Below are 25,679 nucleotides of genomic sequence, written 5' to 3'. Positions count from 1 at the left end.
TGAACACAAACAAGCACATAAAACTCAAACATAAGCAAGCCTCACAAATCACATTCTCGAAGGCATTTTTCCTCTTTCAAGTCCAACAAGAACTTGAGAGGTAAATCACCAGACAGCAAATGATATTTGCTGCAAAACATAAAGAAATTTTCCAAGCAAGAAGATAGATTTTTTCTACCTGGTAAATGTAACCACAAATTATGGCGTAAGCAAGCAGAGATATGGAGCGTACACTTCCAGCTTCTAAGGACACCCGAGTGAGGCCCGCTAGACCAAGTGCAAGTAGTAACCAAGCTAAAATATGAGTTCCTGTCCTGCTTAAAGAGCAGCACAATACACCATCTGCAATCGTTATTTGTTTATTCTAGAATAGAAACAGAATAATATGGAGAATTATTCTTATGTGAAGGGTCTGGAAGGGAGAGGGGATAGGTTCTTTGGTAAAGAGATGATGTCTCACCTGCCAACTAGATTAACAACTGATTCTTTCTTATTTTTATCTGCTCCAGTGTCAAAATCATAAACGTCATTGCTGGCCAGAGTACATGTAAAAACCAACAAGAAACGAAGTCAGTAGATGGACGTTCAAATGTTCTGTGATCTAATGGATGCAGAATGGTCTTCAAGATGAAATCCCGAGAGAAACAAGAAGTTCAGCCAAAAATAGGAATGCAACATATAGAAGGATAAATACTGAAGAGTCAATGAGCCATATGAAGTCTGCCAGAGAATCGAAAAATAGGTGCATTAGAAAAGGTCACTCTGTCCCTAAGAAATCCTAACCTCCTGCTCAAACTCTTGTTTCGAAGGTAGGTGAACAGAATGCTAGGAAGTATTCATTTCTGAAGAAAACTAGTATTCTGAAAAGGTAAAGTTCTGACCTTAAGTTGAGCCATGCTATGATGAAAACCGAAGAAACCACTAGCTTAAGATAACGCTCTCCAAAATACTGACCTGTTTGCATATAAGCTGCTGCACTTCCTACCTGTTTGTTGAATCAATAATTCGTAATGCAAAGTTATAAACAAAATTCATAAACAATCGATGTTGTATTAGATGCCAACAGTAATAAACACAATGAAATATAAACATTTTGACTGTTTTTAACCTTGAAGTTAGACTACAAACTCGGTAAGTCCGATGTATGCAAATAAATACTATCAACTTCATACTCAAGCTTATTTTTCGTATCTAATACTCAATTCCTATACGCAAACAAGATTGTTTTAAGTAAATTTTAACAATCTGAAGAGAACTTTTTACTTCCATAACATTCTTGGTTGGCTTCATTATTTCCTCTTAGCTCACCAAACTTTCAGAGCTTTGTGCAATCACCTTCTTCTTGTTTACGCTTCAAAGTGCCAAAGAAATATTCTCAACTTACAGAGGTATTTGATGAATTGTATCGCACAGATATAAATTGGTTCAAGGACAAGTGCTTCATGCTATCACGACAGCATTAATTTTGAGCTATGTGTTAAGACAAAATTTACAATCCCACTCATCGTTATCAACAAGTGATTCTTGGAAAACATAAGAACTTGGTAAGTTAACACGTGCATGTAAAGTACGATATTACACTTACCGTTATAGGAACCAAAGCAACAGTGTACATTGGTAGTTTGATGGCTCTCCATATCAAAGTTGCTGTAGAGATTCTTTCTTCCTTTTCTTCTTCAATACTACTCTCAGTATGCTCTGCTCTACACTTCAACAGGGTTCCATGATGCACTCCTTCAGAATGTAATTGCCTTATGGCTGTCTCGTTGAAACATGTTCTTGTGCATAATGCCCGTTGACCCGCATCTGGAAGAGATAATACTTGATAAATCCTGATACTAAGAGTGTGTCAGCAGGAGTCAATTCATGTAATCAGTGTCCTAATGATCTGCAAAATAGTAGCTTGAAAATAAAAACAATTTTCTTTCACCACTCAAGACAGGAACCCCTCACGCTAATTTGTGATATCATAACTAAGTTATAACTGAAATTATTAAGAATTAGATCATAAATAATAAATATTTCCTATAGCAAATACTTCATTTGTCCCAAATTTATCACTCACATGTCGGAATAATTTGAAATATAAACTATAAATTGTAATTTTTTATTCAAAACTATCATATTAATCTATACTCTATATTAAGAGAGAGCACCTCTTTCATATCTCCCATATTTTCGATCTGCTTTTTTTTTTTTTTTCCATTCACTAACATCCACATTTCCCCAACTATCTACGAGTGGTAAATTTTATTTTTTAAAATAATTATTTAGTTTTAATTAATATTTTCTTTATATTTCTCCTACCCTAAATAGTCACTTGCAAAATTATTTATTTTTTGTCATAATCATTTTTCCTGCAATAACATTTTTATTAAATTATATCTATAAATTTTTTTGGCACATACATCGCATGCCACATTCAGCTAGTTAATTATTAAGTATCTCCAATCTTTAATGGTATGAACTTCTATATGAAGTATCTCCAAAAATATAGCATAAGATATCAATTTAAAACAAAAAGTCGGACTATTTAACACGTCAATTTCAAAGTACGTTGCACGGGTCCCGGTTCATGCCTCACTACCATAAAAAAGAAATCCACACAACTTTAACCACTTGGTTCTTTCTTATAAAAAATGGTGTTAATAAGTCTTATCAATACTACACTCGATATTAATAGTTATATAATTGATATATATATATAGCATTTTAAATAAATGGTATATAATGTATAAATCATTTAGTCGGTCTTAATATGTAAAAGTAAATGAATGAAAGCGAGATAGAACAAGTCAAAAATAATTAGTCAATGTGAGTAGTTGTTTAAAGATTTCACCAGGATCCTAAAGGACCTAAACTGTTAAATAATTGAATTAAAAAATAGTGATGGTGTTAATGATTGGTAATGGTATGGTATACTGAGGAATTGGCGCCACTGCCAACTGGCAACCACACACCGGATCTGCCATAGAATGAGCATACCACTCCTACCACACAATATAATAGTGGTGAACGCAAACACACCTTGAGGAAACAGATACAGGTAGGGAAGAAGAGCAGAGGCGGCACTGCCTCTTAGATCTCTTGAAAGTTGAAACCCAAATCTCAGAATGTAGTCAAAAATCAAAATTAGAAAATCCAAGTATGATGAGAGCAATTGCAATGAACAGTGTCCAAAAAGTAAAGTCAAACTCCAGAAGAAGATGAAGAAAAATCGAGACTTGCCTGTTGATATTGCGCCTGTTGGAAAGGTAATAGTTGACCTTGTTGACGCCATAGCCATGGCTTATGGAGCAGAACGTGGCTGCTGCCATAGCCGAAGGCGCCAAGCAATTTTTTTGTTGCCCTGAGAACAAGATGCGTGGACGCTATATATACACACGAAGAAGTAATCGGTTTGAGAATCAACAATGATGAAACCCCAGTCTGCTGTGAACCAGTGAGTGATTAGTTGGAGAGAGAGAGAGAGAGAGAGAGAGAGCAGGAGGAGGAAAATGTGAAGCGGATGGATTGGACGGAGAAGAGAAGTGAAGAGATAAAATAAATCCACCCCACTGGTATGGAAGTCGTTGTTACAGTTAATCCCACGAGATTAATACCTATCGCATTTCAATAAATAGTATAATAAAAATTACTATTTTATCCTTATTAATTCCTTTTAAAGAAAAAGAAATTATTTGAAAATATAAAAAGAAAATCTTAGAACATATAAAATGAATAATCCATTGAGATCCCGTTTACTAAATGAGTGATAGAATAAATGATAAAAACACCCTAAATTAATTGTAAACTATTTGCCTACATGTATTATTGCATCAGCATAAAAAGATAGGTGTGTTTACTTTGATTCATACAAATGCGTTGACTGATGAAATTATTATTCAACCCTTTGAAAAAAAATTCATGTGACTTAATTAGAGAGGACTCCAACCTTTTTCGGGTGCTCATATGCCTAATTTAGTGGGTGTTTGGCTAAATTTATAAATTCTTAAAAACATCTTATAAGATGTTAAAGAGTTTATAAACTTCAAAGTGTCCGTCTAATTTTCTATAAAAGAGCTTATAAGGTCTCAAAATAAAATATTTTGGATCTTATAAGTTCTTTAGAAAAAATTAACTTTTTTAATAAGATCTTATAAGCTATATAAAAAATTAATGTCATAAGACAAAAATATTTATGTTCATACACTCACACACTCCCCTCTCTCTCTCTCTCTCTCTCACACACACACACACACACACATTTTCTCTCTGTAATTTAAAATTCTTTTTTACTATCCATTTTTTCTAATATTTAGAAAAGAGAAAATATTCAATTATTTAATAATAAATTATTATAATTAAATAAAAAAAGATTGATATTGATATTATATTTACTGAAAAATATAAATTCAAGACAATATAAATTATATATTTGTATTAATATTCGACTGGCATGAATATACATATATATTATTTTTATTCAAAAGTTTTTAGGTAATAATTCGTTATTTTTTTATTGTAAAAAGATTATGTATTAAATTTTTATTTTGAATTAAACTAATGTGTTCTATTTATAAAAGCGTTTTAAAATTTTTTAATGTAATGTAGTGCAAAATGATGAAATTACTTATGGAAGAAAAAAAAAATTATCTATGCAAAAATGTTGAATTTTTGGTCTAATTGTAATATTGGATAAGATTTGTACAATTTAAATATATTAATATAAAAAAAATTATATTTATGAATGTACTATTTATTGATTTTGGTGGACCATTAACATTAGTGATATAATAATTTTCTTTTTCACTCTTTTGTTATTAATTTTATTTATTTATATTTGGAGTAAAGCAAATAATTAATTAGCAGAAAATAGGATTAAATCTGGTGCGACTTACTAGTTCCTACAACTCTGTCACTGATAGGGGCGGGGTTTTCATAGACCAGGTGGCTAATTCGAATTGGCTTTGCATATAACGGCAGTTGTGGGCGCGTTGTGTTGACGTTGATTCTTTCAAGAAACTGGGAACGCCGTCGTTTTCGTAGGATGTGCCTCCATCTTTTGCAAGATACATCATAATGGAACAGTTGTCGCGCCTCCTATCAGATTCTTTGGATGACATCTAATCGGACGGTTCTATTCCTTGCCTTCTTTCCGATCCGACGGTGTAGTTTTGAATAAGGGTTTCCCTCTGCTGCGATCACATGGGCTTGATTTCTAATCAAGCTCTGATTTTATTTTTCTTTTTTCTTTTTAATAGTTAATGAGATCAAATCGAATTATTCAAACTAAGAGAATCTAATTAATGCAAAATATTTCTTTTGCCTAAGTCATCCTCAAGATGTCTAATTTGATTACTGTAATTCAATCAACATAACTGAAAAATAATTCGACTTAAAAAAAAAGACTCATCTTTTTATATCCCTCTTAAGTCTTAGACTTTTTAATTTTAAATATTTATATTATGTGTATAAAAATGCCTCAAATGTATTAAAAGAAAAAGGGATTTCCTCTAAATGATCTTAAGTTTAGTGTAACTTTTGATGCTATATTTTTGCACGGGATCAAATGTGGCCACGTGGCGAATTTTGGGATTTGTGGTCAAATTTTGAGCAGCTAGAGCAAAGCGCAAGGGATGCATTTCCAAATACACTATAGTTATTATTGTGTTAATATTGAAAAAACAATCAAATTTAAATAAAAAGACGTTGATTTCATATATATTTGGCAAGCAACATTTATATTTGTCAAAGTCCGCATTTGTACTTTCTTTTAAACGTTTAAAACCAACACTCACTCTTGTATTATTCATAAATTTAATTTAATTATATTCTTAATTTTTTAAAAAAAATTATATGTCACTCACGTATTAATATATGATACTAATAGTTGCTAACAATAACCAATATGTGATAAAAAGATCCACACAGACAGCCATCAAGTCTAAGTTGACAGCCAAACCTTAATGAAACAACGGCAACGGGCACATTTCATTTGCGCCAGTGACCAAATTCTACGGATGAACAATCCGAGGCCGAACAACAACAACAACAACAAAACATTTCGCGAACAATGAAATGAAAGCGCACACAATCTTGACGCCGATAATTCCTTGCTTTGGAGTTTGCACCCGTGACAACCTCAAATTTTCATCAAACATCGGTTTTCACAAAAGGAAAACAACAGAAAACAAGACCACAATCGTCGTCATCAGCTCCCTTTTAAGGAGTACATATATTGCTCTCTACAGTCACGAGACTAACTGGAGAAACGAGACACTCCCATTGAATCTTTCTTTGTCCTTTTTCTATCCACGGGTTCTGTACAACAAGAATGTAGCATATTTAACCCTCGTAACTGTGTACACCCACCAAACCTTCCATTTTTCGCCCTTTTTTTGTCATGCATGGATTCATCTCATTCACATTCTCAAGAGATAATAAGCAAAGAGAAGTTCGAAAGTTGTGGGTCAGTTCTTGATCCAGTAAGAGCTGGGTTAGCTCCAGTTGATGTGAATCTTTCCCAGGATGTTTTACAGCGAAGTGGGGTTTACTTGACGTGGGAGGAGCTTTGGGTGACTGTTTCAACAGGAAAAAGAGACGGGGCGAAATCAATTCTTCGGGGACTTACTGGCTACGCCTGTCCTGGTGAGGTCCTAGCGATTATGGGTCCTTCTGGTTGCGGCAAATCCACTCTTCTCGACGCATTGGCAGGTCACTTACTGTTCTATTTTTATTTCCTGTATTATTACTTTGACAGTCCATCAAAAATTTGCTCGTTCTCAGTTTTTTGGTGCAAATCTCCATTCTTGTGAAAATCCTGCGATTAAGTGCATTTCTCCCTGCTATTAGTTTTTCCCATTACAGGGAATGAGGAAAAATTGTGATGTTCAAACCAATTTCAGGAAGGCTGAGTTCAAGAACAAGGCAGAAAGGGGAAATCCTGATAAATGGTCAGAAACAAAAGCTCGCCTATGGAACTTCGGTATCAGCTATTTTATATCTCCTCTTCTTAATATATTGGAGTTATGAGTTGATTTTAGTCAGATTGTGAATATGTGTAGGAAAATATGAAAAGAAGGTAATTGCCGGCAAGATAAGGCTGAAAACATGTAAATAAGGCTCATTGTAAATCAATCCAACATATCTTAACCCAGTCATGCGTTAACAATGTTGAGTCTGCACACGAAATCAAAAAGCAAACAACTTAGTATCGCATTTTGTACTATGAGCTGATCAATTGATTTTGCTGGCAAACACAGACTCATGTTATTCTTTTCATTATAACTTAGGCCTATGTGACGCAAGAGGACACCCTAACATGGACATTAACGGTTAGAGAAGCCGTTTACTACTCAGCTCAGCTACAATTACCCATAACAATGTCGAAATTCGAGAAAAGGGAAATTGCGGAAAGGACCATAAGGGAGATGGGACTGCAGGATTCGATGGATACTAGAATCGGAGAATGGGGAAGAAAGGGTCTTAGTGGTGGGCAGAAGAGAAGAGTGAGCATTTGCACAGAGCTTCTAAAGCGCCCGAAGCTTCTTTTTCTTGACGAACCGACAAGTGGGCTTGACAGTGCAGCTTCATACTTTGTCATGAACAGAATAGTGAAACTAGCCCGCGAATATGGAATGACGGTTATATTGTCCATTCATCAGCCGACTAGTGAAGTTTTCCAGCTCCTTCACAATCTTTGCCTCCTCTCATCAGGAAGAATGATATATTTTGGTCCCTCATGGTTAGCCAATCAGGTGAGTGTATAATGCTTATATTGCAAGGTCAAAGAGCATATTAACATGAGATTGTTAATGATCTGAGTAGTTCTTTGCAGTGAATGGCTATGCGTGTCCACCTCTACAAAATCCAGCTGATCACTGTCTTAAAATGATAAATACTGATTTCGATGAGGTGGGCGTATCATATTTTGCAGCATTTAAGGAGCTGATCGCCTCATTTTACTGTTGCGAACTTCTGATTTGTGTCTTTTATGGTGTTAGGACATTGAGCAGGGCACTGGAAGCAAATTCACTGTAGAGGAAGTAATTGATCTGCTCATAGCATCTTATAATTCGTCCGATACTTGTAAGAAGATGAAGACATTAGTGGCTGAAATACATAAACGTGTAAGCAGCTGAAGCTATTCACATAATCACATCGACTCGGCCAAACCAATATCTCGTAGATATCCTGAATCTGTGATGATGCAATTGCAGATTTTCACATGTTATCTTCCCTATGGTTTTTATGTCTTGTAGGAAGGAGGCCCAACTGAGAAGAAGGCTAGTCAAGCTAACTTGTTGACACAATGCCTCATTCTCACAAAGCGGTCGTTTGTTAACATGTATCGTGATCTGGGCTACTATTGGTTACGGCTAGCCATTTATGTCGCCTTGGGTTTTGGCCTAGGAAGTGTTTTTTATAATGTAGGTAGTAGCTATAACTCCATTCATGTAAGTAAAAGTTCATGAAACTACTCAATCAGCTTATTAGCCAAGCAAATTGCGATCATATTAAAGTCTTTTACTGTGTTTCTGTTGTTGCAGGAAAGAGGTTCATTGCTCATGTTTATAGCTTCACTGTTGACTATAATGGCAATTGGCGGCTTCCCTTCATTTGTAGAGGACTTGAAGGTGAGACCTTCAATCCACCTTACACATGCAGACTATTCATAGACGGAGCGTGAACATTAGAGAAAATTAGCCTGTTACTCTTGTCAAATGCAGGTTTTTCGACGTGAAAGACTCAACGGTCACTATGGGGCTGCAGCATTCGTTGTCGCCCACACAGTCTCCTCGACACCATTTCTGCTACTCATCTCAGCGATCCCCGGTGCAATCACTTACTTCCTCTCCGGCCTTCATCCAGGAAACATAGAATTTATGTACTTCACTTTAGTGCTCCTTGCATGCATGATGCTGGTCGAGAGCCTAATGATGATCGTTGCAACAATCATGCCAAATTTCCTTCTGGGGCTAATAGTTGGAGCCGGCATTCAAGGTCTAATGATGCTAAGCGGAGGATTCTTCCAGTTGCCAAAGGACCTACCCACGCTTTTCTGGAAGTACCCAATGTACTACGTCGCCTTCCACAAGTATGCCTACCAGGGATTGTACAAGAACGAATTTGAAGGCCGACGTTTTCGTAACGATCAACTAGGAGGGCCATCGACAATTGAGGGTGAGACCATCTTGAGGGATATATGGCAGGTGGAGATGGGGTATTCCAAGTGGACTGATCTTGCTGTTTTGTTTGGGATGGTGGTTGTTTATAGAGTTCTTTTCTTTGTTACAGTGAAGATTGATGAAAAGATGAACAGTGTACTTGCTAAGATTGTTAAGAACATATCAGCCTTTCACTAAGGCGAAGAAATGAGATGTACATGATATTGGATTGATTATTCATCTTATTTTTTCTTTTTTTTTCATTTGATTAAATCAATATTATAAAAATTTAAATGTTGCGTATTCATCGATTGTGCTTTAATTGCTAATTTTAATATATGATCACGCTAGAATAATCATATTCTGACTCTTGTCATGTAATCATACAAAATACTTCTGATTCGAATTTCATTAAATGAGTGAGTTTTTATGTCTTTTCATTACAATTATTTTTAATTATACTAAATTAATTACTAGCTACTTTTTTAATGTAAATATATCATTGTTTAGAAAAACAAAATCGATTCAATTCACTTTACCATATGGTATCAAGAATAACCTCTAAATATTAAAACCTTAAAACGTCCCTTTAATTTGGAAATTTTTGCGAATTGGACCAAAATATCCTTATACCTTAGTAAAAGATTAAATACATTTTACCCCTTGTTATAATCTATAACGCATTGCCCCCCTCTAAAATTCAAACATCAACAAATTTGGTTTTAAATTATTTTTCAAAATATAAAATAATATGTTATTGAATATTAGTATGATATCATACTAATAGATTTAACAATGAAATCCAATAAAAAAAAAAGTCCTACAACCATATATTTACAAAGGACCAAATTATTATTATTATTATTATTATTTTGTAAAGAGGTTTATATTATTTAAAAATCTATTTGAATATATTACCTTAAAGGAGACAAAATGAGATATGTGTGTGTGTGTGTGTGTTTTAAATGTTAAATAAATATATTAAGATATAAGGATATTGTCTTTCGTTAAATTGAATTATAAAAAAATTGGGGAATATTTGAAGTATTTTCAACTTTTTGGTGTCAAATTTTAGCCTAAATGGAGAGGGGCAAAAACAAGTTAGGCACCAATATTACTAGGGGTAAAAGTGTCATTCTTTGTATAATTACTATTTTCCTTGCATAAATTATTATTTCCTTGAGAAAAAGACTGTCTGTGACAGAGACATTGATGGAGGGCGACGTCGAGATGGCGGCGGCGGGGGCGGAGGCGGAGGGCGGAGCTGCCGTTGTGATATATCTTTTCATCGCTCTCTCTCTCCCTCTCCCTCTCTCTGCGTTTCCATTATTGTGATTTAATTTTAATTGTGTTTTGTTGTTCCCCTTCATCAAAACCCTAACTTTTCGTCCGTACCGAATACTTATATGCATGAATGTATAGGAACTGGATGATATGAAGAAGAGGCTGAAGGAGATGGAGGACGAAGCTGCCGCTCTCCGTGAAATGCAGGCGAAAGTGGAACAGGAGATGGGCGCCGTTCAAGGTTACCTCTTTACCCCCAATACAGCAGATTTTGCACTCAGATTTCTTGGTTCTGTCGCATTCATATCAGGATATTGGATTATGTTTTCGTTCTTAACTAGTAGAATTATATTAATGTGACAAGGGAGGGTGTGCACTGCCTACGACGTGGTAATGGTATAATGATTTATGTTTAGGGTACGTGACCTCATTTTTCGCGTGTGAATCTGTAGGTTCTTAGCGTTATTTGTATTTGGTAAAGCTTTTGGGAGCCTGATTATAGGAGAATTCATTTCTTGGAAGTTGGTTATAGGAGGATTGGTTCTGCTATTATTGGTTGAGTTTGAATCCCACTTAAGAATTTATGGTGGATTATGCCACATCACTATTTTCAGCTATTAGGTGCCCAAAGATTGATGCAATTTTTGCTACTGAAAGTATTTTAAACAGTGGTTCCAGCTTCTTAAGTGCTCATGCCTTTGGAAAGAAAATAGTTTAGATTTTCTGCAGCGCGAAACACATTCGGACAGCAGTTTCTCGTTTGTGACATAAACCATAATCTACTTTTCTGTTGATGATAGAAGAAGCACACAAATGTGCTGTTGAGCTGTATGTACTTGTTTTTCTGATCCTGGTGTAGTTAGTCATCCTTTAAGCAAAACCTCATGTCAGCAGAGCTTAACCTTAACATAGAGGATTCTCTATTCAAGAAGTATGCAGTTGGTTCTTGTCATTAGCTCTCTGTTATATTACCTTCTGGTACAATTTTATCTGGAGATAGGTGTTTGTTGGACCAAATAGTGTTCTAAAATTTGGAGTGTTTGGACTAAAAGACTTGTTTTGCATTTAGCATATTAGCAGTCAATGAAAGATGAAGTACTCGTCATTTGGGGAATAAATTTTTTGAAAGTGAACTTTCCGTAACTCAACAGGTTGACTTTTTCCTTTCTGTGATATCATAAAACTGTGGGCTTCATCTAATGTGGCCAGGTCTCTTCGGAACTTTATCCCTAAAATGTTTAGACTACTGATTTTCCTTTATTGAGCAGCCCATACCTGAGAACTGAGAATGCAGGTTGCGTCTTTCATTCTGATTTCATGATGGATGAAAGTGGTGGTCACTTACATGTTGCCAAAGTAACACATCTGTATAACATCATTGGTGAAATAATCATTATTCTTTTCTCATAGTGCATGAGACTGTCTTAATTATGCCCATATGCATATTTGTAATGCAGCAGATCCTGCTGCTGCAGCTAATCGGGCAAATAGAGAAGAAGTGGATGCTAGATCGGTCTTTGTTGGCAATGTGAGGTTTCTTCTTTGTCAGTGACTTGAGTTGTAGAACTTTGCCGTATTAATAACTTGTAGCTGGGACAATTATGTTGTGTTTATGAAGTTTGCTGCTATGCCTGCATGAGGTGCTTTATGATGTTTCTGGTGGACTAGGTGGATTATGCATGTACACCAGAAGAAGTGCAGCAGCATTTCCAGTCATGTGGAACCGTGAACAGAGTAACTATCCGGACCAACAAGTATGGACAACCAAAAGGATATGCATATGTCGAGTTTCTTGAAACAGAAGCAGTTGAGCAGGCTCTTCTTTTGAATGAATCCGAACTTCATGGTCGGCAACTGAAGGTTGTCTGCGTCCCGGTCATATCTGTTATGCTTTCCTGTTAGATTGAGTTGTAGAACAGCCTCTTCAATTACTAAACCTTATAATACTCTTGTATTGTCATGGTCTATGTATTATCTGTTCTCTTGAAGTGTTCTGCTGAAAATTTTCCAGGTATCAGCCAAGAGGACCAACATCCCCGGGATGAAGCAATTCCGCCCTCGACGTTCTACTCCCTTCATGGGTTACCGGCCCAGGGCTCCATACATGCCTACTCCTTACTTATATCCCCCTTATGGATATGGGTACAGATCACTCTTCTGCATCTTTGTACTGTTCACAGAATCATCTGTGTGCAATTGCAAAAACCAATCCGCTTAAACAACTTTTTTTTTGAAGAATCTGTCTTAATCATTATGGCATATTAATTTCTGGGTCGTGCATGATGAGGTGCTTTTGTGTCCATTGCAGGAAAGTCCCCAGGTTCAGGGCATCAATGCGATACAGCCCATACTTCTGAGCCTCAATTTTAGGAGTATGTTGTCAACGCTTTCAATGGTTTTCCTCTCACTTTCTGTATGTTCTAATTTGCAATGATATGTAATGGAATGAAGCTTTTATGGAACACAAATTGCTTAATATTTGTAGTAATGTTGATTTATTTATTTTTATTGTTATTATATCTGTTCCTTTTAGTTTGTCTTTGAAAACACTAAGTCAAATCCAATCCTTGTGGTCTCTAAATTTACTTTGCGATCTTGTCCGTCTCTGAATCCAGTAATTTGACTTGGATATGTCACTGGAAATCCAACTCTAATCTTGATTTTGGTATGTTTTGAATGTTTGATGAATAGAATCATGTACATGAAAGAGTGCTCTCACCTCAGCCTGCCAACACAACTCAAGGTAACATCACTATTATCATGGGGAATCTCCAACTATTATTATCATCATCATTATTTTTTTTTTTTAATTTCTAAACTGTAACTTGGTTTTATGTCTTATTGATAGATCGTGAAGGAATCAACATACTGATTACCAGTATCCATAATTTACAAAGTAGAATGTCCGAACAAAACACTACACATACACTAGCATCTTGAGATACCCATTTTTTCACTTTGATATCATTAATTATAATTGATAACGTACTTATTCTGTACAGACCACTACAAAGTACAACTCAAATGGTGGTCAAAATATCGATATTTAGGCTCATAACTACATATTAGCTTGGAGTTATGTACAAGGCCAATAAATGCAGGCCAGCACGAAAAAGAGGTCTCCAAGTAACTTGAAAGAGTTGCCACCCCCATCATACTCTATTATCAAAGATTGTCTTTTTCAGTTATTCAATGCTAACACGCACTAAGCATGCATAACTTCGCGGCCCTTTCCATTTAATCACCAATCAACATCCCACCACCATCCACCATGCCCATGCCAATGCAAATGCATCACAACCACCCATTTCTACTTCTACTTTTTTGTTTTCTCTGTAAATTGTCACACTATATACCAATTATTCTTTTCTATGGCTTATTATTCATTTCAGCCAGCAAAGGATGCCTTATTTCATCATTTTTTATTTTTTTTTCCAAAAAAAATATTTGCACAGACGCTTATATATTAATTGCAGTATTAAATACAACATTGCTTTGTAATAAAATATTCCATTAGTAAATTTTTGCGGGAAAAAAGTGGATGAAAACACGAAATGTTAGCAAGAAGAGATTCATTTATTTATTTACATGTTGATTATAATTGGTTGATAACAACTTACTTATTCTAATCGCGACAAATATATCCTTATTACAAAGTTTTTACTTAGTATTATTAATAGAGAATCAACGGCCAAAATCAAAGTTGATGAAAATCCAAAGACCATACAAAAATCTAAACGTAGACCCACTTCGATGGGCCTAAATAGTGGTGAATTTATGCGATAAGGAAGAATCTGAATAAAGCCTGCCAAATTCCCCCTTTTTTATGCTTCTCCCATCCCATGTTCATTCATGCATTGCACACAAAAAGCAGAACCGTCCCAACCATCCAATCAAAATCAAATCACTCATTCAACATTTTACCTTTACAAAATTCATTCCATTATTTTATTTATTTATTTTCTATCCTATTCCATTCCATCTTTTTTTTTCTTTTTCCCCTCATAAGATAAAGAAAAATATACACATCATACAAAACGACAAATCCCCCTTCAACCCTACAAACCCTTAACGGCTTCCCGTATATTTACTTGAGTACATCCGCCCGCAGTGAACCAGTGCCCCTTCCCCTTTTTTCTCTTTTGGCCTATTTTCCTTCCCCGAGTCGTACGGAAATCAAACGAGGGTAGAGCACTTTGACGTCTGTGGATCCCACATCGCCGGCAGCAAGTATTTCCGACCGTTCACTCCGTGCGCATTGTAGCTAGCACCGGTGGTCTTGTCCGTCAACACACTCCCTGCGTACCCCGGGTATGCTCCCGACCCGAACACCCCCGTACACGCCGTCACAGCCTCCAACGGCGCCGTCGCCGGCCCCTGGAAGTAACCGTTGTTGAACGGGTTGGTCACTGTTCCCGCCAGAACCGCGGCTATATTGATCACCATCCCGTCCACCCCGACGTCGCCGTTCGGCGCCACAAGCGGCGGAGTCTGCGGGCCGTAAAGCGGCTGGTGGAACGGCCACGCACAGTAGCCCGGGCACTCGGTCTCCGAGTTTCCAACCCAAGCGTAGGCGAATCGGTTCACCCCCCGAGTAGACCCGTGGCTGCCGCACCTGTTCATGCAGAACCCATCGACGGCGACATCCTTGGCCGTCAATACGACGTTAACCGCTCCGCTGGAGTGCCCGCCCTTGGCGGCCAAGTAGACAATATGGGAATTCTTGAGGGACTTCCCGAGGGAATAGTTTTCGTCGAGGAATTGTTTCCCGACGACGAGCGTGGATGAGCGAGCACCGCCCTTGTACTTCTCCGTAGTCTTCCACCAGGAAGAGACGGAGGGCTGGTGGGGTAGGGGGGAGTTGAGGGACTGAAGAAAATCGACGATAATGGAGCGTTGGATGGGGGTGAACTTGCCGTACCAGATGAGATTAACAGTGATAGTGCCTTTGAGGAGGGCGCCATTGTGGTACTTCAAAACGAGCGGCTGTTCCTGCACCAGAGCAGCCATGGAAGAAGAGGTGCAGAGGAGCAAGAAGAAGAGTGGTAAAAACATGGAATTGCGAGTGGCAAAAAGGCAAGTTAAGGCCATTGCTCAATTGGATGAAGATACAGAGTGAGAGGTTGGAATTGCGAAGGAGAGCGTGGTGGTATTTATATGGCGGGGACAGCTGTGGGAAGGGGGATGTCAACATCAAGGCCCACACGTGGAGAGATGGGATTGGCGGGGGAGGAGGTGTTGCCAGGCTGGAACTTCTGGGGGGAGGGCGTGTGAGGGGGATGGTGACGTGGGATAATGGGAACGCAATTTGATGCCGACGTGGGATATTATTACCATGCAATGCAAGAAAGCCATGTAGGATGATCATATTTCTCTTAATTTAGATTCATTTCCTGTTGTTTCACCAAAACAATCCATTTCCATAATTCAATACCTTTAAATAAAATAAAAGAATAATAAATCATTTCAAAACTAAATATTCATTTCTATAAATATTTTAATTATGAAACCCAACAAACAAAACACAAAAATTTCAAGACCATAGTAAAAAATGTCGGTATTTAAAACCTGTAAGAATGAATTCTCATTACCATCCTATTAAATTAAAATAAACGCTTAGTATTTTTAGTAATCAAGTTATGAAATTTTTATTTGAATTATAATTTTGTTTGGAATAATGAAATTAAAAATTCTAAGATATGATATGATTAGGGAATATGGATGCACAATAATTTTGTTGTTCAAAGTATTTAAGTTGTATGAATTGAATGGTGTTTCGTAGAGAGTATGGGTACGCGTCATAGGGTATTGGAGCGGGCAGGCAGCCCCCCACCTGCCCGAATTGCCATCTGGTGAGTATTGGTGCACTTACACCACCTCCATCATCGTATCATATCATACCTTTTCTTTTTTCCCTGACATCACATTATTTTACTCTCATCTCATCAATTCAAATAAATAGTGTGCAGTGCACCAGGATGTTTATCTCTAGAATTTAAAATTAGAAAGAAAAAAGTTTTTATATTTTGGGACCACCAAACAAGGTATAGAGGGGTTTTGAGTAGGTAGAGAGGCCCATAGGCCTAGAAGCAGAGGGATAGTTTATTAGAGGGTGGTTGCATAATTCGAGGGGTGTGGGGGCCCACACCTGGACTCTCCCAATGATGACATCACCATCACCATTCATCCCTTTTCTCTTTCTTTTTTGTAGTTTTTGAGGTTCATTTGCTTCTTCCATACTCCAATGCTGCTTCTACTATCTATCTATATATTGCTTTAACCTAACCCTATCTCATTTCAATTTACCCATAATTAATTATATTTACACCCCCATTTTTTTTTTTGTATGTGTACATAAATCATTTTCATCTATTTTTATAATTATATAAAAATACTAGTAAATTTAAATAATAATATTAATGTTTTTAAATATATATTTGTATATTTTTGTAAAATAAGAGTAATTCGTATAAATTCTGAAGTTCATTTTCTTTTTTGTGCTAAATCAATTGGGATGAAATATTTCTGTCAAACAATCGTTAAGTGATCGCGGTCAATAATTAATTGCTACGATTATTTACTATTAACATAACAAATAGCTGTAATTAAATTATTATAATTCTTATAACGTACTTATGTTCAAGAAGAATTGGGTGAACACATGAATAATTTGTTTTATTATAGGACATCTATGTTACGTCCTTACCAATTTAAGGAGACCTTACCCCTAATAAAAGACATTATTAAACATTGTGGCTGGGAGTCCAAGTTGGTGGCTTTGGTGAATACCAAAACAACAAAAAGTGGTCTGCAAAAGTAGGGGGAACATTTGAAGCACGCCAGTCGAAAGTGGGCCGGTGCCGACTGCCGACGAACTATTCAGCTGCCGATGAAGAAAAGACATGGGATGAGGATGAGCTACCTTTTTAACTAGTGGACAACCTCGTTTAAGGGACTGCCAGGGAGTTTCAATTTCGATTCTTTCAAATGCTTAACACCATTTTGTTGGAGTTGGTATTTAAGATAATCTCCTGTTTGCTTGCGTTCCAATGCGATCCTAAAATTTAACCAACATAGGTTTTATAATTACTGTGTTTGATGCTTTGTTATCCACTTTGGATGCAATTGACGAATTTTTTGATGTAATTAATGATGTCATTATTTGACTCTATCCAATAAAAGAATCAAGAATCTTAGTGTGGAGTTGGTTTTATAATATTGTGGTTCGAAAGAGTGAGAAAATATGTATGGATAGGAAAAAAAGAATTATTGGAATAAGATTTTACTAAATCAATATACGTAATTGGTCAATTTTTTTTAATTGTCACGAGAATTAGGATTAATTCAAATACGATCAAATTCAGCTTGAGTTAAAATTCTCTATTTCAATAGTTGTAAGACAGAAATTTGTGAATTCGAGTTCCAATTAATACGGAGGTATATCTATTTATCTACTAGTTTGTTATTTTTTTATAATGTTTGAATGTATTTATTAATTTAAATTATTGATGTATTAATTCAAATTTTTGAATTTGAAAATATCGAATAATATAATAAATAGCATATTACAAAAAAACTTATATATATATATAATATGATAAAAATTTTGGTGATATGGTATTATTATTTTAAGAGGAAGAACAGTAAATATTTGGTTTTACATGTGCACCATTACTCCTCTACTCTTATTTTGAGATGTAAGGCGGAACATAATGTTACATAGGAACTATTGCCGCATGTTTTATGGCTGTCCGTCCCCATGTTTTGCATGTGCAACAATATTTGGTTGAATAGATTTTTACCTCCTCCACTTTATCCAATCAATTCAATGCACAATTGTGTCTGTACCCTTCTCCATCCCTACAACTCCAAAATTTTAATTTAGATTAAATTTTATTATATTTGATTCAATTATATAATAAGTATAATATAATTATTATGTAATTAGTGTTTCATCCCAAAATTTTTTGTTTCACTCAAATATTTCCCTTTTTTTTTTCGGAAAGAGAAACTAAGGACCAGTATTTATATCCATATGGGGTTTGAATTGTTGTGTCACACATGCTGACGTTATTATATGTGATTTAATGATTCACAATTCATATAATTGTAGATTCATAACAGCACGAATTTGGACAAACGACTGATGGCTGCAACATCTCACAATCGGTGGTTGTAATTTATCTTATTTTAAATAAATTTATTATTAATTTTAAATTGAATTTCCAAGCACAAAGTTGGAGTAAAGTACGTTTTTAAGAGGAAAAATTAAAAAAAGAAAGTGGCAAGTGTGGTGTGTGAGAGAAGGTGAGTGGGTATTGGGCAGAAAAGGGTGTAAGTGTAGTTGGTAAGCACTGTAGGCGTGCGTACTGTAGAAGAGAGCAGAGGCTATTATGCAAAAGGATAGGGCTGCAGACTGACCCTTTAAATAGCATTCTCCGTACTACTACTACGACTCTACTAATACCCATTTCACAAATCCCACCAACACATCACATCCCATCCCATCCTTATCCACAACCTAATAATTCATTCTCATTTACTCCTCTTTTTTCTTTCTTCCTTTCCTTTTTTTGTACTTTGCACGATTTATGACTATTATTTTCAAATTTTATCACAATTATAAATAACGAAAAATATTTATAAAAGTTTAAGTTAAGTGCTTTTTAAATTAAATTAAATGGAGGTATTTGAAAATACAAGTTGTATTTAAATTATGCTAAAATGAGGTGAGAATATAAAATGACTTCCAATCAATCTGTTAATAATTAGTCAACTACAAAATTAAGTAAAAGGGATGGAGAAAAGTGTGATTCCCAAGCCAAAAAGTTAATGAAGATGGAAATCAAACAACAAAATCTGAAATAGGGAGAGGTGCATGCATGGATCACATTATCCCCTTCACCAATCATTTGTGGGGTTTGTCCATATATATACTTGTTTACTCACACCTAACAAAATTATGTGAATTTTATGTTGACATTTTCAATATTAAGGACATGGGTTGCTATATGATGGAGACCTCTAGGACCCCCCATATTTGAATTTTTGTTTTTCTTTTATGAATCATAATTACTCATTGCATTAGCTCGAATCAGAGTTGTGCCGACTTTTGAGGGTACTTAAGTTCCGAACTAATGTTGGAATGTGAGAAAATGAGCAAATGTTGGGCCTTTTGAAGGGTACTCTTCTAAATTTTTGGACGTTTATGTTAGTTTGAGAGCAAGATCAATTTAAAGTGGACACAAATATATTCTTTCAAAAAGATAGTGTATCTGCGTTCTATGGGATTTGAAGTATTTATAGAAGTTAGATCGATGCTCGTACTTATACAGATCTATGTATCAGAATCTTCATATTCCAAGTGTTAAGGAATCGACGATGGTGGAGCAGAGGCACCATGTTGGATTCGATCATGCCTTGTGGAAAGTAGCGGAATCTTGGGTCTTGTTTGGGAATTGTGAAATCTTAAAGGAGGTAGTTTTGCCTCTTAGATAACCTATTTATTTTAATCCTATCACTACGTCATATATCTCGATATTCTTCAATCAATAATCCCTTATATAAATATAGGGTAAATTACAAAGACCTCTCATGAGGTTTGACATAATTACGAATACCCTTTCTTTGTTTGAAAAATACAAATACCCTCTGATGTTTGATATAATTATATAATTCTTGAATGGATGTATAAAATTATCAACTTTGTCCTTACAGTATTTTTTTATTTTAAAAATAAAAATAAAAACTTATTTAAAAATCAAACGGGATGGATGGAAAAGTTTTAAAAATTATAAAAAAATATCTACTTAGTCCATAAAAATATTAAAAAATTTAAAAAATAAATAAAATTATAATTTTTAATCCACAAGGACATTTTGGTCATTTTATCATAAAAAATAAATAGAAATCTAACGGATTGGGCTAATCCGTTAAAATCATGGGGGTATTTATAATTTTTCAAACAATAAGAAAAAATTTATAATTATACCGAAGGTCCTGTAATTTGTTCTATAAATATAATTGTAAAAAACAACCAAACTACAAAAACTTAATGAAACAATACTTTACGTTAAATTTATATAAAATGAGATATATACTCACACACATGAAATTCAAACACATAACCTTGTAATTATTTACAAAGCCTCAATTTTAACAACAAAACTAAGACTTTATTGATACCACGTGCTCGCTTTGGGAAGTCATCGGATCACCGTTCTTTGTCGAACTAGATTTTTTGTTGTAATTTCGTATCATATTTTACATTCCATTTAATATATTATACATTTAACATGTATAAAAATTTTATATAAATACATGATGTAATTTTTATATATGTGGCGTGCAATTATTAAATACAGTAAAATAGGAGGTATGCATTTATTAAATACAATATGGAAACACAAGAAAAATTGCAATAAAAAAGTTAGTGCAATTCTGTAATGATGGAATAGGCAGTGTCACGTTATTAAATACAGTAAAATAGGAGGTATGCATTTATTAAATACAATATGGAAACACAAGAAAAATTGCAATAAAAAAGTTAGTGCAATTCTGTAATGATGGAATAGGCATATTTGTGTCACGTTTAATTAAATGCAATTTGGGACTATAGAGATCATGACCTAAATGGTTTAACTGTCCGGATACATCTGAATGAGAAGGATTACTGATGTCCCAATCTGTTCGTGTTTAAATTCAATGCTGATCATAATCCTTGTCAATCGGTCGCATTTTCATTCTCTAGATATAATCATCGCCACATATTCTTAATTAAGCTTTTTTCGGTTACTATTATCTATAATAAAATTTTAAATATCATTATTTCATATTTAATACTATTTTTCTTCTTGAGGTAAATTAATTAAGGGAGATGGATGATAAAATTTCTTTACTTCTGTCGATTTGATTTAAGTCTAGCGATTATCATTATTTACCATAATTAAATTATGAGTTTATTAATTAGCATAAGGAATAAATTAAATTAAGAAGAGTAATAAATGTAATTAAATACAGATAATGATGATGAAGGGTTTGGATTATGAAAATGTTGCTACTTTAATTATAAACTCCCATACCCCATTAATGAAAGTCCCTCCTAACTTGTATTAATGTCGGGCATAGTAATGTAAATGAGCAGCACGTGTGACATTGACATGTCGGCCTAATAATTGATAAACCCATAACACTTTTTCTATGCGTACACGACGAAATAAATTACAGAAAAAATATTATAATTTTAATTATAATAAAAAAAATAAGTATGTGGAAATAAAAGTGAAATATAGAAAAAAAATTGAATTTGGAGTATTAAGGGAAATTTTTTTTAATATCTATAATTTTATCACTAAATTGTAAAGATTGGTGGAGATAAATTTATAATTTTAGTTTACAAGTATAAATTTAAAATTTAAAAAAAATAATTTTTTTTATTTTACTTTAAATAAAAGGCTGATAATCACTTACGTTTTACTAAAATAATTTTAGTCTCTTTTCACTTTGCCTATTTTATTACATTTTTAGATATTTGTAATTGATGCTGTCTAAAATTATTGGTCCAAACTCACAAGTTAGGCATACTCGCCCAATCGACTAAGAGTCCAGTTAGCTCATTTGAAGGACGGATAAAGCTATCAGTAGGAAAGAAAAGTCCACATGCTTACTAGATACTTTACTTATCTAGCAGGCCAATAAACAAGCGCATTTCGACTGGACATGTCATCATACAGCCGGGAGAAAACGTCATATAGTTAGCCAACACATTGATACACATCATCATAAAATATCTCCAGGTGGTTCCAATCGGGCATAAACGAGCTGGAAAGTCAATGAATAACTAACTCTCAGAGTTATAGGCAGATTTAGCAGAGTTTTGTCTAGCTCATGGATCTCATCCAGTACTTATCCAAATTACTAACGGTTTGTTGCGTACAACATCCAACTCAAATAGCTTTCTAATGGTGTATAAAACTCATGACCCCATTTTCAACTCTGTACAAGCCTATAAATAGAGTTTTTGTGCAGGTTTTGGAAACACGATTCTATATCATTCTCCATTCTCAAACTCTAACTTTCTTGCATTACTCTCTCTCGAATTTTGAGCTATATCAAGTTTATAATATGCACTCTGCACGAATATTCATCATCCTTAATCATATTTCACCATTATTCTAACTTTTATTTCAAGTTTTCCATTTATTCTTCTTTAATCCGCTACTAACTTAAATATCAAAATACTAACCTCTGTTTTGCAGGGTCAGTCCTTACGATAATTTTAGAATTTTCTTGAATATTTTTCAACTATTATGCTGTGGCCAAATTTTTTATACGCATTAGTAAATAATAGATGTTCTTAATCACATATTTGAAGTTATTTTACTAATCTCTTAAATAAGGTTGTTTAATAATATTATTTAAAGTAGCTATATCTTCAAGCTCCAGATCAAATTATAAAAAAAAAAAAAATCAAGGTTAAGCTTGGGACCATTTTTGAAAAAAGAAAATATAATTAAATTTGAGAAAGAAAATAAATCTTGAAAGAACTTAGGACAAAAAATATAGTTAATTCTCTCTTTTCTCACATAAATTAAATTCTATCATTCTCATATTTCTATAAGTTGAATCTAAGTGGAAGCAACACAAAAAATCATGTCTTCTACAAGAGAATCAAGTAGACCAATGAAGCACTCATATTATACTATTGAAAAAAGCATCAACTTTTCCTCGAACAAAAAATTCTTAACGGCAACATATTAGACACATGACCTACATCGTTAAATTACATATGGAAAAGTGCATGAGAATCAAAAGTGCTAATCACATAATGAATGATTACCAAAAGTGTCATAAGCCTAACTGATGGAACTAAAAATATTATTTCCCCTAATTTTTATGAAAGACAAAAGTAATTTTGTAAATAAATCATAGATCGAAAGTGTAAATATAGTTATCTCTAGTCATTTTGTAATGATAAAGTTTTTCAAAAGAAAAAAATAACAAAATAGGATTAAAAGCTATGTTTATTATTATAAATAAATGAAATCCCGTTAAGTAAAGATTTAAATAAAAGCTAAACCCAATTCGGAACTAGGGCACGTGAAGATGTGAGATGATATTTACATGATCTCTACATTTACTATATATTGTCCCGATATAATCCACACCTATAATATTTACTCAAACACGTTTGACTTTCTACTATGACTAATTATTATTGTTAAAAATAATAAATTATGATAAATATTAAACTGTTATTGGTCATAGTTAAAGTTGTGACAAATATTAATTAATTATAATAAAAAGACTTAAATTTTTTCGTATTATTTTTATTTGATCATGATTGATAATATGGATTCATCATGATTTTTAAACCTCAGTACACGGGAAGCAATTATTAGTTCTTTTTTGTAACGTAAATTTCTCATAATTAAGTATCACGATACCCAGTTTTACTCAAAATATTCTTGTGTACAAAATTATATTCTTGAAAATTTTAAGTTTAATTCAAGCATAGATGAGTGCACAATAAAAATCTGAAAAATTTCAAATATTTAATCGCAGTATTTTTTCTTTAAAAAAAACGGTAGTTACATAGTTATATTAAAATCAATAATCTGAGAAAAACATTAATTTGACGAAGAAACTCATATTAAATGAACTAAATACTCATATGTCTATTTGGTGAGAATCGAATTCATCATAACCTCGAATTTTATTTTTTGAATTTTAAACCTTAACAATTAAGCTAAGACATCGTTAATGACAAATTACACGACAACGTAACTATAAGCATTTAATAGGGTTATCTATAGAGTTGAAGTGTGATTGGTTAACATCGAACGATAATTCACCACAATCCCCATCCAACACTATTTCCATAATTAATTTGTGTTTGATATTTGAAAGAGATACGCCAGTGTGAAACCAAAAATACATGTTTCCGGCTACCCTACTTTATTGTGCCCTAGCTCAATTGATTGCAAAATATACCCATAGATTATTAATCGATTAGAATAATTGTGTTTCGATTTGGATGGGTTAACCACAACAATCATAATCGTTCTTGTCAAATTCAAGACTCGAGTCAACATCGAAAGGGATTAAAATATTAAATTCCAGCTTAAAAGTTGTCAAATCAAAAATGACTTTTTGAAATAAAAAAAAAAAAATAGAGGATTTAAGTGGAATTTCTATACCTACAAGATATACACATGAATTAAAAAATTCATTATAATATTATGTTTATTTCATTAAATTGAAAAATACAAAATGTGTGTATAAATTTGTGGCACGTGCGTCGGGACAAGTGAACAAGGGTGGAAAAGGAATCATGAAGATGAAATAATTTAGCATTCGTAGTCTAGCATTTAATGTTGGGTACTACTTTCGCACTTAGTTAGGATTAGGTCACGGTCATGCACCAATTTGGTTTGAAATGATTGAGCTGTCGTACACACACATATATATATAGGATTAAATTCAAATTACTATCTAAAATATTGTAAAATGACAACAAAAAAAAACCTTGAAACAAAAAGGCAAAAAGTCACACCAATTTTTGATAAAGAAGCATATTACCTTCCTATACTGGGCAGTATAGTTCACTCGTCCATTTTTTGACTGATTTAAACTATTTTGATTTATAAAGGCCCATTTTTACCCCTAATTACTAAATATATAAAAATTAAATAATATTACCATATTCTCTATCTTTATGTTGCATCACGCTTCTCTTTTCTTTTGGAGGTTTTCTTCCACGAGTTCTATGTAGTTTCTAAGGAAACATGTGTAGTTTGTTAGTAATTAGGGGTAAAAGTGATCAGTTACAAATCAAAATAGCTAAGCTCAGTCGCAAATTGACGAGTTAATTATACTAGCCAGCGAACAGAGGTAATATGCTACTTTATTAAAAGGTTGAGGAGGCTCTTTACCCTTTTTTTTAAGGTGGTTTTTTGCCCTTTTCTAGTATTTAAGAGGGGTAATTTGGATTTATCCATATATATATATATATATGACTTAAGAACTTATAATAATAATAATAAAAATGATTGCAACAGGGCACGAGGAAGGCTTTTACCAAAGCATCAATCTAGTTGGACGTCTTTGATCTCTATCTCTTTGGATACCAAAGGCCAAAATAAAATAAATAATAATTTGACATGCTTGTAAATTATTAATAAATAAAATTTAAATTCTTTTATTATGAGCTTTTTCAATAAAACATATAATAATTGAAGAGGCAAG

At 34.0% G+C, this 25,679-nt stretch overlaps 4 protein-coding genes across 13 annotated transcripts in view; 2 read left to right on the top strand and 2 right to left on the bottom strand.

Annotated features, from left to right (window-relative positions):
* The window catches only part of LOC105169246 (2-carboxy-1,4-naphthoquinone phytyltransferase, chloroplastic-like), a 5,301-nt gene extending 1,730 nt beyond the window's left edge, over positions 1–3,571 (bottom strand). Inside the window, exons 1-5 of one of the 4 annotated variants that reach the window (XM_020695653.1) lie at positions 3,229–3,571; positions 1,586–1,838; positions 882–985; positions 461–532; positions 233–314 (exon numbers count right to left, since the gene is read on the bottom strand). In XM_020695653.1, the coding sequence (XP_020551312.1) occupies positions 233–314; positions 461–532; positions 882–985; positions 1,586–1,838; positions 3,229–3,317 (600 nt within the window). In that variant the 5' untranslated portion in view covers positions 3,318–3,571. Of the gene's footprint in view, positions 1–178; positions 315–460; positions 533–881; positions 986–1,585; positions 1,839–3,228 lie in introns of all 4 variants that reach the window. The other 3 variants (XM_020695652.1, XM_020695654.1, XM_011089608.2) reach the window with 3 other exon arrangements.
* LOC105169245 (ABC transporter G family member 11-like) lies at positions 6,183–9,398 on the top strand. The gene is made up of 8 exons (XM_011089606.2): positions 6,183–6,696; positions 6,888–6,967; positions 7,275–7,739; positions 7,810–7,896; positions 7,986–8,111; positions 8,244–8,438; positions 8,532–8,618; positions 8,712–9,398. Exons 1-8 carry the CDS (start codon positions 6,390–6,392, stop codon positions 9,345–9,347), a joined length of 1,983 nt encoding a protein of 660 aa, XP_011087908.1. The 5' UTR covers positions 6,183–6,389; the 3' UTR covers positions 9,348–9,398.
* Positions 10,302–13,749, top strand: LOC105169244 (polyadenylate-binding protein 2-like). Of its 7 annotated transcripts, XR_848397.2 has the most exons (8): positions 10,302–10,421; positions 10,572–10,674; positions 11,891–11,961; positions 12,102–12,293; positions 12,445–12,575; positions 12,742–12,805; positions 13,125–13,176; positions 13,282–13,749. XR_848397.2 is itself a non-coding variant. In XM_020695974.1 (6 exons), the coding sequence occupies exons 1-6, from the start codon at positions 10,362–10,364 to the stop codon at positions 12,788–12,790; spliced, it is 603 nt and encodes a 200-aa protein (XP_020551633.1). In that variant the 5' UTR covers positions 10,302–10,361; the 3' UTR covers positions 12,791–12,921. The 7 variants fall into 7 exon arrangements, 6 of the variants coding, with proteins under 6 accessions (XP_020551633.1, XP_011087906.2, XP_020551636.1 ...); XM_020695974.1 differs by lacking the exons at positions 13,125–13,176; positions 13,282–13,749 and having other exon boundaries at positions 11,894–11,961; positions 12,742–12,921; XM_011089604.2 differs by lacking the exons at positions 13,125–13,176; positions 13,282–13,749 and having other exon boundaries at positions 12,742–12,921.
* Positions 14,247–15,573, bottom strand: LOC105169243 (protein EXORDIUM-like 2). Its single transcript, XM_011089603.2, has one exon. It carries the CDS (start codon positions 15,522–15,524, stop codon positions 14,610–14,612), a length of 915 nt encoding a protein of 304 aa, XP_011087905.1. The 5' UTR covers positions 15,525–15,573; the 3' UTR covers positions 14,247–14,609.

Source organism: Sesamum indicum, linkage group LG8 (assembly GCF_000512975.1).
Source record: "Sesamum indicum cultivar Zhongzhi No. 13 linkage group LG8, S_indicum_v1.0, whole genome shotgun sequence".
In the NCBI taxonomy this organism is placed as follows: domain Eukaryota; kingdom Viridiplantae; phylum Streptophyta; class Magnoliopsida; order Lamiales; family Pedaliaceae; genus Sesamum; species Sesamum indicum.
This window is presented reverse-complemented; position numbering and strand designations above follow the sequence as displayed.

Bases quoted from the DNA above. Each gene is read 5' to 3' on its own strand.
- LOC105169244 (XM_011089604.2), top strand. From the start codon at position 10,362: ATGGAGGGCGACGTCGAGATGGCGGCGGCGGGGGCGGAGGCGGAGGGC. The intron at 11,962-12,101 runs GTGAGGTTTCTT...CTGGTGGACTAG, and splicing joins GATCGGTCTTTGTTGGCAAT to GTGGATTATGCATGTACACC. The intron at 12,294-12,444 runs GTTGTCTGCGTC...AAAATTTTCCAG, and splicing joins TTCATGGTCGGCAACTGAAG to GTATCAGCCAAGAGGACCAA.
- LOC105169245 (XM_011089606.2), top strand. From the start codon at position 6,390: ATGGATTCATCTCATTCACATTCTCAAGAGATAATAAGCAAAGAGAAG. The intron at 6,697-6,887 runs GTCACTTACTGT...AACCAATTTCAG, and splicing joins TCTTCTCGACGCATTGGCAG to GAAGGCTGAGTTCAAGAACA. The intron at 7,740-7,809 runs GTGAGTGTATAA...TGATCTGAGTAG, and splicing joins CCTCATGGTTAGCCAATCAG to TTCTTTGCAGTGAATGGCTA.
- LOC105169243 (XM_011089603.2), bottom strand. From the start codon at position 15,524: ATGGCCTTAACTTGCCTTTTTGCCACTCGCAATTCCATGTTTTTACCA.